The sequence below is a fragment of the Euprymna scolopes genome, chromosome 23, assembly GCF_053919585.1.
Source record: "Euprymna scolopes isolate OS-2025 chromosome 23, ASM5391958v1, whole genome shotgun sequence".
Classification (NCBI taxonomy): domain Eukaryota; kingdom Metazoa; phylum Mollusca; class Cephalopoda; order Sepiida; family Sepiolidae; genus Euprymna; species Euprymna scolopes.
In genome coordinates, this window is record NC_136504.1 from 72,805,392 (window position 1) to 72,818,426 (window position 13,035).

General features: G+C 30.8%; 1 protein-coding gene across 2 annotated transcripts in view; it reads right to left on the minus strand.

Moving 5' to 3' along the window:
* The window catches only part of LOC145246000 (cell division cycle protein 23 homolog), a 78,112-nt gene that overhangs the window by 49,551 nt on the left and 15,526 nt on the right, over nt 1-13,035 (minus strand). For both annotated transcript variants that reach the window (XM_080107797.1, XM_080107798.1), the window contains exon 2: nt 7,000-7,075. In XM_080107797.1, the coding sequence (XP_079963923.1) occupies nt 7,000-7,075 (76 nt within the window). The remainder of the gene's footprint in view (nt 1-6,999; nt 7,076-13,035) is intronic.

Sequence of the window (13,035 nt, forward strand, 5' to 3'; positions counted from 1 at the left end):
TTCGTCATCTTTGTTCCCCACCCACCTCGGAGTCCTATTTGGGAAGAGCCTGGGGGGAAACCCATTCGCCTAGCCTCCACAGGGATACAATGATGATATAACCGACTTTGGTGGTATCATAATGATTATCTGTTCTCTCTTGATATTGCTATGGGATCTGTAGCAATCCTGAGGGGTTTACAGCCTCGTCATCGATATTCACACCTAATCGATTGACCCTCAGCCACCGCTTTCCATCATATATTAGGGAGTAGGGTTATTTGTGAGAGAGGGGGGATGTGTTGTGTTAGTAGTGAGTTTTTGGAATGGACAATATATGGTGGGGCTTGGCGTTACTGGCCGATTGGTCGGATCGGGCCTCTCCGACCGCCCGCCTAATCGAAGTAAGGGCCAAAGTAATGTGTTGCGATGCCTAAACTTCTATGTATCCTGGTTTAGGTTCGCTCAATCACCAGGATCACGTCCTAAGACATTACGGGTAGCAACCCACGGCTAACTGGTTGCCCCATTGAGGGATTTTTACCCTCTGCAGAGGGGCAGTCGGTTTGTTCTCATGCCCTACCGACAGGGCAAAAAAAAAATAAAATAATTTAATAGAATATATTTGTTTTCTTTTTCTTTCTTTTTTGTTGTTTCTTTTCCTTTTTAAAATCTGTTTCTATTTAACCCATAGTTGGGACCCTAACAGGTACTACCACTCCGGGTCAGGGTGGACCTGGGAGCAATGGCGATTAAGAGGTGGCTCCACACTCCCCAAGCCCGTAAGCTGGACCTCACCATCGGATGTAGTTTAAGGTCATATCCAGGACCGGGAGTAAGGTAGGAAAAAATAAAATAAAAAAGGGGGGGGGGGGAAATAGGCTGTTGTTTTTGTTTTTGGTTTTGCAGAACATAATTAAGTTTTACAAAAAAGATCAGAAAACAAAAAAAAACGTCAATGTAGGTGCATTTCGTCTCAGGAAGCCACAGGGCAGCCTGATCTGGTAGCACCAGATGTATGTAATGAATGAAGTAAATTGTACGTAATGAATGAAGTAAATTGTATGTAATGAATGAAGTAAATTGTATGTAATGAATGAAGTAAATTGTATGTAATGAATGAAGTAAATTGTACGTAATGAATGAAGTAAATTGTATGTAATGAATGAAGTAAATTGTACGTAATGAATGAAGTAAATTGTATGTAATGAATGAAGTAAATTGTATGTAATGAATGAAGTAAATTGTACGTAATGAATGAAGTAAATTGTACGTAATGAATGAAGCAAATTGTATGTAATGAATGAAGCAAATTGTACGTAATGAATGAAGAAAATTGTACGTAATGAATGAAGCAAATTGTATGTAATGAATGAAGTAAATAGTACGTAATGAATGAAGTAAATTGTATGTAATGAATGAAGTAAATTGTATGTAATGAATGAAGTAAATTGTATGTAATGAATGAAGTAAATTGTACGTAATGAATGAAGCAAATTGTATGTAATGAATGAAGTAAATTGTATGTAATGAATGAAGTAAATTGTACGTAATGAATGAAGTAAATTGTACGTAATGAATGAAGTAAATTGTACGTAATGAATGAAGCAAATTGTACGTAATGAATGAAGCAAATTGTATGTAATGAATGAAGTAAATTGTATGTAATGAATGAAGTAAATTGTATGTAATGAATGAAGCAAATTGTATGTAATGAATGAAGTAAATTGTATGTAATGAATGAAGTAAATTGTATGTAATGAATGAAGTAAATTGTATGTAATGAATGAAGTAAATTGTACGTAATGAATGAAGCAAATTGTACGTAATGAATGAAGCAAATTGTATGTAATGAATGAAGTAAATTGTATGTAATGAATGAAGTAAATTGTACGTAATGAATGAAGTAAATTGTACGTAATGAATGAAGCAAATTGTATGTAATGAATGAAGCAAATTGTATGTAATGAATGAAGCAAATTGTACGTAATGAATCAAGCAAATTGTATGTAATGAATGAAGCAAATTGTATGTAATGAATGAAGCAAATTGTATGTAATGAATGAAGTAAATTGTACGTAATGAATGAAGTAAATTGTATATAATGAATGAAGCAAATTGTATGTAATGAATGAAGCAAATTGTATGTAATGAATGAAGTAAATTGTATGTAATGAATGAAGTAAATTGTACGTAATGAATGAAGCAAATTGTATGTAATGAATGAAGCAAATTGTATGTAATGAATGAAGTAAATTGTACGTAATGAATGAAGTAAATTGTACGTAATGAATGAAGCAAATTGTATGTAATGAATGAAGTAAATTGTATGTAATGAATGAAGTAAATTGTACGTAATGAATGAAGCAAATTGTATGTAATGAATGAAGCAAATTGTACGTAATGAATCAAGCAAATTGTATGTAATGGAATGAAGTTCTCCGAAAAATATTTCACTTAAATAGTTTGTTTTTTTTACAGCAAAAAAAACAATTTGTTATGATACCAAGCAAAAGGTTCTATTTTTAAGAAGAAAAGCTAGTATTAAAGATGGGGAGGGAGTGTCGGCGTTTTACATGGAGTTATAAAATTCAAACAAAAAGAACATCCAAGATGTCTGCCTTCATAAAAACGTGTAAAAACAAAAAAAACTACTCGATTAAATTAAGTGAAATTTTTTTTTGGAGACCTTCAGTTCAAAACGGATATGTACAATATAACCTTTTTTTTTTTTTTTCGATATTTTAATTTTTTAATGTCTTGATTAAACTGTACAAGTACCTAAATGTCTTCTGAAATCACAGAAAGAAAAAATTAAAAAGAAAATTATAAAATTCAAGTATGTAAAAATACAAATTTTAATTAGCAGATGATTACAAAAAATAAAAATAGTAATTTATTAAATTTTATTTTAAAAAATTGGAAAAATTCAGTTAGCTTTAGCATCATTAACTTAAAAAAGAATCACAAAGATTGATTTTTGTTTGTAAATATTCTATATAATTTTCTACAGAGACTTTGAATCAATATAAAGTTTGAATTGAGAAAAAAAAAATTGTATAATTTATCAATTATACAAAAAATTTTTTTAATTAAAATCTGTTATTGTGTGTTTGAAGCATACAGTCCTTTGTCTGATCATTGAACTTTGCGAGGGAAGACAAAGCTTCTAATGCTTCAAACATATATACTTTACTTGAGATGTTATATCAATGTAGATGAACTACTCAATGTTCTGGTCCATTGGTATAGATGTTATACAGTAGTGAAGTCAGCACACTACCGCTCCTTTGTTATTGACAATCTTTCAAAAGAGCTTCATGTGAGTGCCAGCTTTAAGATCTTTTTAGAAGAAAGCAAGGGTTCAGGGTTATGCATGGAAAAACGTATCACGAAAGATGGCTAATGATACCAGTCTTTTTTGAAACTCATCTTCAATACTCTAAACGAGATTCAGTAGTTGCCTTATGGATTTGCCAGCTTCTTGGAGGATGACTGGTTTAACAATTGGGTACAACCTGTTGACGATCAGACAAATACTTTAAATGGGTGGCATAGCAGAAAGATCAGATAGAAAGTATGCCCAATTAATTGTTTTTTTACATGGACATCCAATAGACATCTTTGATGTATTTCTTGTCAGTATGCAGTTGTTCATTGGCTCCCGGATTTATTTCAATGCCAGAGATCCAAAGTGCTTGATCTTCTCTGTGTAAATACTATCTAGGCCAATGATAGTCTTATGCTAATAATGGATTTAATATAAAATAATTTATGCTAATATTGAGCTCTTCAAGTGAAAATGGCTCAGTCTGGTGATTTGGGAGTACCGAAATTGTTCCACCTTTGGTCTTGGCTGGTAATGGATTTCTCATTGAGCAACAACTGATATGCAATTGGGTTGGTGGTGATGGAGTTGCATTCTTGCATTGGAATTGACACATCTTTGCTGATTTTTCTGCATTAGACTCTATACCTTTTTTTTGTTTTTCATCATTTTCGTCATATCAGTTGTCTTAAAGAGGTTTTGCCATTTTTGTTGGTGGAATTCTGATGGAAAAGTCATGTATCTCTCACATATGTCTACAGTATTTTCAGCAAAAGGGCCAGATTCATAGAACAGCTGATATTGCTTATATAGTTTGCTGCTTTGGACATAAATTTTAAGTCATAAACTTCAAGAGTGTAGCCTTTTGTGATGTTCTTCCAGGTTGATTGTTGCACAAATTTGATCAAGTAGTCAGTTTTTTAATACCAACTGGGAGATGGGAAATCTTTCAAAATCTTGGAAGTAGTGGTGGGACAATTAATCGGAATCGTAAGAATTGTGTATTTTGGGGGCCATCAGAATTGGAATCGCATCGTTAAAAAATGCCTTAGATTTACGATTCTTTCATTATGATTCTCTTTTTAAGTTGAACTATTTGTTTGAAGTGAGATTAATGCTCTCAAAAATTTATGAGAAAAACGTCATAGAACTTTTCATAACATATTTAATATGACATACAAGAATTTTATTGACTACTTTAAAGGTAATCTTTATTTATCTTAATGAGTTTCGAAATTTCTTTGAATTTTTTTCTTTCTTTAATTCTTTGAACTAAATTTTTTTTTTTTTTACTTTTAGCTTAACTTGCTTTTATATTTCACCATTTCGTTTTTTAGTAATAAATGCTTCTCTACATTAAAAACCGACCTTGTGTCTAACTCTGCCCTCGTGGGTAGGCAAGTAAATAGTAAGTAATATGGCAGCTGAAAAACGTTTTTCGATCACATAAAAGCATTACAATACATTTAAACCCTGAAGAATTTCTGCCATGCGCACTTGTTGTTCTAAGTTAACTAGCCACTACTTGTGTTTCAAACTTAAAAACAAAAAAGCGCTTTAAAATAATAAAAACACTAAAGCTTTCTTCGTTTTGGAAGGAGGGCTTCAGGCGCCCCTATTATCCCAAAGAACTAGCTATGTAAGCACTTTGCAATATTTTTCAATAATTATTTTTTTAAAAATTCTTTACAATCAATTTTATTTAAAATTAAGAAATTATTTTTCTAATATATCTTGTTTATATATGTTTACATTTTTTTTTAAAGTAAAATTAAGAAATTAATTTTAAAAATATTGTTTATATCCATCTTCATTCAAAAGGGGTATTTCGGTAGCTTCACCAGTTGTTAACCTAAATTTTCCAAATGTCAGAACAAGGCTCATCTGCCGGACCTACTTATCTAAACTTCACTGATTTTTGTTATATTGATTTTATCTGGTATTTTTTGTTGTTTTTTTTTTATGGATATTTTTTTTTGCCAGAGTTTATTTAATTATTAACAGGAAAATTGGTGAAAGTCAAAATGGAATCTGCACTATTTTAAAATATTATTTTCAAGTTTAAAATTTTACGATACCCTTTTCTTATTGTTTTTGTATTCTTTTGTTATTTTTGTTTTTGGCCAGACGTAACAAACAAACAAAATGAAAGCAAAGCAAAGCAAAGCAAAAAAGATTTGGTGCTTATACACTTATGTTACCGTCATTTTTTTTTTTTAATGGTTTAAATGCCTCACCCAATATTTGAAGAGTTATGAGTACCTTTTATTTCTTGAATAAAATAAAAACTACTCGATAAGAACACTACTGTTTTTGTTTTAATAATTATTTTTTATTCAATTCAATTGCTTAAAACATGTTTTTTCCCTAAAGCTTATTGGGATTTTTTTTAATTACCATATTTTTCATGAACATGCTCTAAAAATGTTTCAAAATTATCTAATGTTTTTTCACTTTTCATGTTATAAGCCTCTCTATACATGGCCTCATCGACATGAGACCATTTAATTTCTCCTATTGATCCCAATATGTATTTCAGTCTCCTTTTAATACAAGACCAGTAGGCTTCAATATTGTTGGTGCAAACACGAGTGAGCGAATCCACAAAATTTTGTGAATGGTTTATAGTCCCGTGAACATAATTAAACTTGAAAATAATATTTAAAAATAGTGCGGATTCCATTTTGACTTTCACCAATTTTCCTGTTAATAATTATATAAACTCTGGAAAAAAAAAAAAAAAAAAAAAAAAATCCATCCCCTCCAAAAAAAACAAAAAAAAAAAAACAGATAAAATCATAACAAAAATCATGTACAAATTTCAAGCCAAAGTAAATTAAAAAAAAAAACTAGGTCACACACGCAAAAATTCTTTCCTTGTAAAAATAATAACTTCTCCCTCAGTCGAACAATGTACAACATCGGAGCCGATGCGTATTTCGCTATAAGGGTAGCATTTGTGTACGTCCGCCCTTTTTCTTTATATTTTTTAATATATAAAATAACTCCTAAAATTGATTGTTATTAATTTCATGGTGCATGATTAATTCATGGTTAAAATATTTGTTTTGATTTTTATCTTCAATGAAAGAAATTTAAAAAAAAAAATCAAATCGTTTTTGAAATTCCCTTAATTGTATTTCCACTTTTTCGCTGTACCAAATTTTTTCGCTACACAAAAACTTTCGATTATATAATGGTATATTTCAAAACAACAATTCCACGGGAATCAGAATCGTACTTGGTATCGGAATCGTTAATCAACATTTTCTTAGAATCAGAATCAGAAAAAATTTAGGAATCATCCCAACACTACTTGGAAGCCACTTTTTCTAAGCTGAATCTTCTTTAGAATTAAAATGATTGCAACATTGATTGTGATGCTAATCAAGCTGTGTTGGGTTTTTCGTAGTAGTTTTTCGTATTATTTCCCCTGCTTAGATTCTGGCTGAAATCAAAACCACACAATTTTTTTGTTTGCGTTTTGTTTGATTGATTTATGTTTTGCTTTGATGTGGAAACAGAAGCGCTCTGATTTTGATGATGCTGTTTGCTTATGTTGAATATTTGAGATTTATTCACGCACGCACACACACCCTCTCTGATATAAATGCATTATAAAACATGATATAAATGTATTATAAAACATGATATAAAATGATACTTTAAATTATTCTTCATGTCTTTCTTACTTGTTGGGAGATTTTGGGAAGGTCCCCATCAGTAGTATCAGTTGTAGTCTTTAAGCAGTAAGCAAGTTCAGCAGCTCTAAAAATAGGAGAGAAAAGAAAAAAGAACTTTCTACAAATCTTAGAAAATTTTCAATTTTACAAAAAGTACACATACAATAAATATTATCTTTTAGAAAAATAATTTAAAATATATTTTCATTTTTTTCCAAGCCATGATAAAAATTATGAAAATAATATTCTAACATGATGGAAACGAAAAAAGAAAAACCAAAATTTATATAATCATCAACGTTTTGTTTATATTTCCAAACTTTCTCAGGATGATTTATTTGAAGAAATATAATAAAGCTTAATATTTGAAAATATTTGGTGCATGTGTGAAAAAAATGTTTTTGTTCTTTTTTTAACAAATCATAGTTGTTAGGTTCGAAAAATACAAAGTTTTGTTGGGAATGTGGTATAAAATAGCTAACCTAGATTTAAATTTAAGTTCTAATAGATTAGTATAAGTATACTAATTTGAGGAGATAAATTGTAGAAGTAGTTACATTGTTTAACTATGTAAGAGTTTATCATGAGTCTATGTAACTATGTAAGAGTTTATCATGCCGATTCAAAAAGTCTATGCAGATATTTATTTAAAATGAATTTAATGAGTTTAGCTTTTTTAAAGTTAAAAGTAGTAATGCCCACCGACTATAAAAATGCTCTAGATATCTATCTTTGCATCATCAACGCTCTGATCCCCATCTAGCATCAATTGAAATGGATGGCTCTCGTCTTGGGGAGGCTCCATGTTTTGACAAGCTTCTGGGTTTGACCTTTACTCCTGATCTGAAATGGAACACGTACACACAAGTCTGTTGCCAGGGACGCTGGGAAAATGGTAGGATCCTTCTACCGCTCCAGAAGATATCTCACTATTGATGCAATTCTCTATCTGTATAAAAGCCAAGTACGTCCAAGGATGGAGTACTGCTGCCACATCTGGGCAGAAGCTGCTAAAAACAGCCTATCCTGCCTTGACAGAATACAAAATAGACTTTGTGGTTTAGTGGGGGATGCCATTTTCTCTTCCCTGCAACCTCTCTCCCACAGAAGAGACGTTGCGAGCCTGTCTTTGTTTTATCGTTATTTCCATGGCAAGTGCTCGTCTGAGCTCCAATCCCGTCCCCCCTCGCCAATCTTTCATGAGAAACACCAGTCTGGCTGAAACTACTGTCAATAATTTTCCCCACTCTTTATCTGTGCCTAAAACCAAACATAGATTCCATGAACAAAGCTTCTTTCTTAGAACTGCACGCCAGTGGAACTCTCTGCCGCTTGCCTGTTTCCCACCTGACTACAACTTGGACGTCTTCAAGTCCAACATAAACAAACTCCTGACAAACCGCCCCCCCCTTAAGTAAGACACTATCAAAACCCTTAATACTACTAATGATTACTACAATACTATCTCATTGATTACTGTACACGCAATAACCCTTATCCCTGAGTTGCCTTCGGGCCTTGATAAGTGATGACCCCCCATGTAAAAAAAAAAAAAAAAATATTCCAAGATTTCAAGATACTACTAAAATAGTCATATTTCAGAAATCAAACCACGTTAAGTCCTCAAAATACTACCATTTTGTTTTGAAATGAATATCCTTTCACATGCTTTAATAAATAATAATCTACATGATATATTTGAAGCGTTTTAAGAAAGTAATGATAAAAATGTTAACGCTATGAAATGAACATTTTGTGTAAGACATTTTTTTTACCCCTGCAGTGTTTAGAAGTTTGATACCACTTCCCTATGAGGAATTTTGTCATGAAATTTTGATAACAATTAGAAAAAAGATCAATCTCGCATACTGTTGGAGTATAAAATTGGTTCATTTATTTTTTAAATGTCTTAAAAATAAATCTTTAACAGGACGTTTTAAACATTTTTTCTAAATATTTTTTGTATCCCAAGTAATGAGTAAATTAATGTTTTTATAATTTTTATGCATTGTAATTCTGTGTTGATTTCTCTTTTGGTATGAAATGTTTTTAAATAGGGTTTCCCCGAAATTGAAAATTATTTTCAGCAAAAGTAAACAATTTAACTGTTAGTGCTAATAATTATAACTTAAGCAGCATTTGTTGTTGTTGTTGGCTTAGTTTGAAATCAACAAGTTTTTTTTTTAATTATGCTTATTTTGAAAAAAATTTGTTAAAAATTAATGCAGTTTATGATTCTTTTATAACGTTTTCTTCAAGAAATATTGGTTTTCAAATATTTAACTTTCAAACTTTAATCATAGTAATAAATGACTTTATAGCTGCCAATTAAAATAACTAAAGATTTTACTCTTTTAGGCGATTATATGGGAACACCCTAAAAAAACTTAAGTGGAAAAAAAAAGAAAAAAAGAAAAAAATGCCAAAAATAATTTAGACAAAAATTTAATGTTTAATGAACCCTATTTACTGTCCATTCTTAATTTTAGAGCAGTTTTCTTGATATTTTTTCAATTTGAAAAGTTAGTATATATATATATATATATATATATATATAAAATAAAAATTACAATTAAATTTACCAAAATGATCCAAGATGGTAAAAATAAAGTATATTATAAATATTAAAGAATTAATATTTATAAAGTTATCTCAGCCAGATGTAAAAGCTCGATAAAACCAAATAGGAGATAGAGCTTATAATACGAGCAAAAAATTAATAAAACATGTTAAAAAACACTTATAAAATATGAAAACACTTATAAAATATGAAAAGGAAACACTTGATAAGTGGATAGTCCTTAATCCGCTGAGTTTTCAAAACTCCGCAGATTAAAGACTATCCACTTATCAAGTGTTTCTTTTTCAGATTAAATATTTTATTAACTCTTTTTCAAAGTGTTTTTAACATGTTTTATTAACGTTTTGCTCGTATATATATATATATATATATATATATATATAAATATGAAATTATGCTATTACTAAATCTAGGTCAGAATGACAAGCCCACCTAAAAACGCCTCCCTTGAAGCTGTTGTACCATTAACCTTGAATCTCACCCTGCAAAAATATTCTTTAACCTTATTGCAGCATGCACAAAAAAATCATGACTTTCTTAATTTTGGTCAGATTTAAAAATCTTTTTAAGATTCTTTCTTAGATCATCAAACTTTTTTTATGCCATTTGAGATATTTAAAGCATTTTCATTTTTTTTATGTGTATTGCTACTTAAAAGAATGACCGTGTTAAATGCATAAGAGAATAGTGTATTCAAAGAATTGTTATTTTTTCTATCTCTTATGTTCACCAAGCCTTTTCTTTAATTCCCATTGCGTTTCACTTAAAGTATCTCTTATGATTATTATTGCACGGCATTAGAGATGTTTCTTCTTTTTAATGTTTGTTATATAGTCTGTGATGAAACTACATAGCATTGTATTGTTGGAATTCCTAGTTTATTTAGAGTATTGTACTATTATTGGTATACTATTAATAGAGGTAGGTAAAGGATGTCTGCTTGGTGTAGATTTTTGCTTGTTTTTTTTGGAAAATATTTGGAGCTTTTTTTTTTGCATTTAATATGAAATGTGTGGGGCATTACAATGTTTTCAATGAATTTCTGATGTATTTGTATGAATTATATTTAAAAATAATGTTTCAACTCCAGTAATGTTGACAGATTTATTAGCAACTTTCAACAATTGAATTTCAATATTAGTTTGGAGTACTAATAATCAAACTATTAGATTGACAAGAATTAAGATGAACATATCTTGGCTCAAACAATAAATTATTGATCAAAATAAACACCATCAGAAACAACACACTTTTGCAAATGCAGAACAAGTGTATTTATGCCAGTAACATAAAAATCTTGCATTCTAGTCACAATGAAATTTGATATCACTGAGGTTTTTGAAGCATTTCTCACACAGAAAGTTATTGAGATACTTGAAAAAGTGGTAATCAGTAGATGAGAGGTCTGGAGAGTATGGCGAATGAGGTAGAGTGTCATAGCCCAATTTGTTCAACTTCTGCAGAGTCGGTTTAGCAACATGCAGTTGGGCATTATCATGGAGGAGAATTGGGCCTTTTTTGTTGACTCATGCTGGGTGTTGTTGTCAAAGTTTCTGATGTATTTCATCCATTTGTTGACAGTACCGTAATAGTTTTTCCTGCATTCAAAAAACTATAATAGATGAAACCGGTTGCAAACCACCAAACAGTCAGCATGACCTTTTTTTGGTGCAATTTTGGCTTTGGGAAGTGTGGGAATTCTGGCTTTCATCGGCATTTAACCACTGAGCTCAGTGTCGCCGGTTGATATAAAAAAAACAAAAAACTTTTTATCGCATTCACAACCCAGTCGAGAAATAGATCATTCTTGTTGCGTAAAAGGGAAGATGACACTTCATAACGGTGTTTTTTTTGGTTGTCGTTCAATTTGTGAGACACCAATTTATCAAGTTTTTTTGTCTTTCCAATCTCTCTCAAGTGGTTGGAAATCATTGTATACTTTACGTCTAATTCAAGTTCTCGAACAGTTATATGTCAATTAGCTTCAACCAAGGCTCTTAATTTATCATTGTCAACATCCGATGGCTGACCACTATGCTCATCATCTTCAAAACTCGTCGCTGCCACAAAATTTCTTAAATCTCCACTGTACTGTGCGTTCAATAGTGGTTCCTGGGCCAAATGCTTCATTGATATCATGAGCTGTTTCAGCAGCTTTTCGGCCTAGCTCGAATTGAAATAAGAAAATTGTGTGAATTTGCTTTTTTCCATCTTGTATTCAACGTTCTGAAAAGAAGACATAATTGTTTTAAATGATTGTAATCTAAATGATTAGATAGAGTGAAAACACTCTTTAAAATGATATATAAAATAAAAGTATAACAAAAACTTATTTGAAAATACATCATTTGAAATCAAAATTAAAAATTCCACAAGAACTTTCTTAACCTAATAGAAATCAGATACAATTCTGAAATATTATCCTTTCAAAATTATTGTCTTCACATAAATTTTACTAGTAGTCAGAACTGCTTACATCGCAATTGCAAATCTATGAGTATCTATTCAGAATAAGTACCACTTAGTTAACCCACAACTCCTCCTATATCACACAAAACTCTGCTTTCCCTCCAAAAAAAATATCAAAAAAGAAAAATTGTTTACTCATCCTGTTTTACTGCTAAGTGGTCTGGAAACAGATGCTTGTTTTTAAGTTAAATTTATATAGAAAACTGATATAATGCTCTAAAATATTACAATCTTTTCATTTCCAGGTCAGGTATTTTTTTTTCCAAGCTGTTTACATGTAATCATCTAAAAGAAAATGTAGAATCTAATTTTTGTTTGCTAAAATACTACATGATAAAAATTTATCCAAAATTATTAGTAACATTTGTGTTTACAAGTAGAAAACAATTCTGAACATATCAAAATTTTCTCATAAATTAGCAGAGCTCATATCTCAGCATTGCCTGGGATGCTTGAGGAAACTAAGAATCATGCACAACCTTTGAATTGAATTGAATTGACCAGAAAGAATCAGAAAAACTTTATTCAAAATGCTAAGTTTCTATTAATAGAAAGCTGGGTAGGTAACCTGGGACATTAGACATCAGCCACTAAGTATCCTTCACAAACCTATCTATAATATTACTATGGCACTTGTGGGGCAATAAACACCAAGCTTGTCTAATCATTGATCAATCACAAGCTTTGTTTGCTAAGAGCAACATTTACTGAGCCAACCAAATGTAGTCATTTGTGCCAAGTGGAGATGTTTTCCTTCCAAATGTGTAGCAGTTTTTAAACTAGGTTCATAACTTTTTTTACTCTATAGAAAGGTGACTATACAAACCCGTTTCTCTGTTAAATCATAAAGCCTGCAAACTATTCAGGTGGTTCTGAAACACTGAGATATCAGAGTTTAGTGTCAAAATTTTTTCACACTTGATTTAATTCAGGTTTTCATTTTAAAACTTTGTCAAGGTGGTCTTCCTCCATAGCCTATCAAATTTAATCAAACA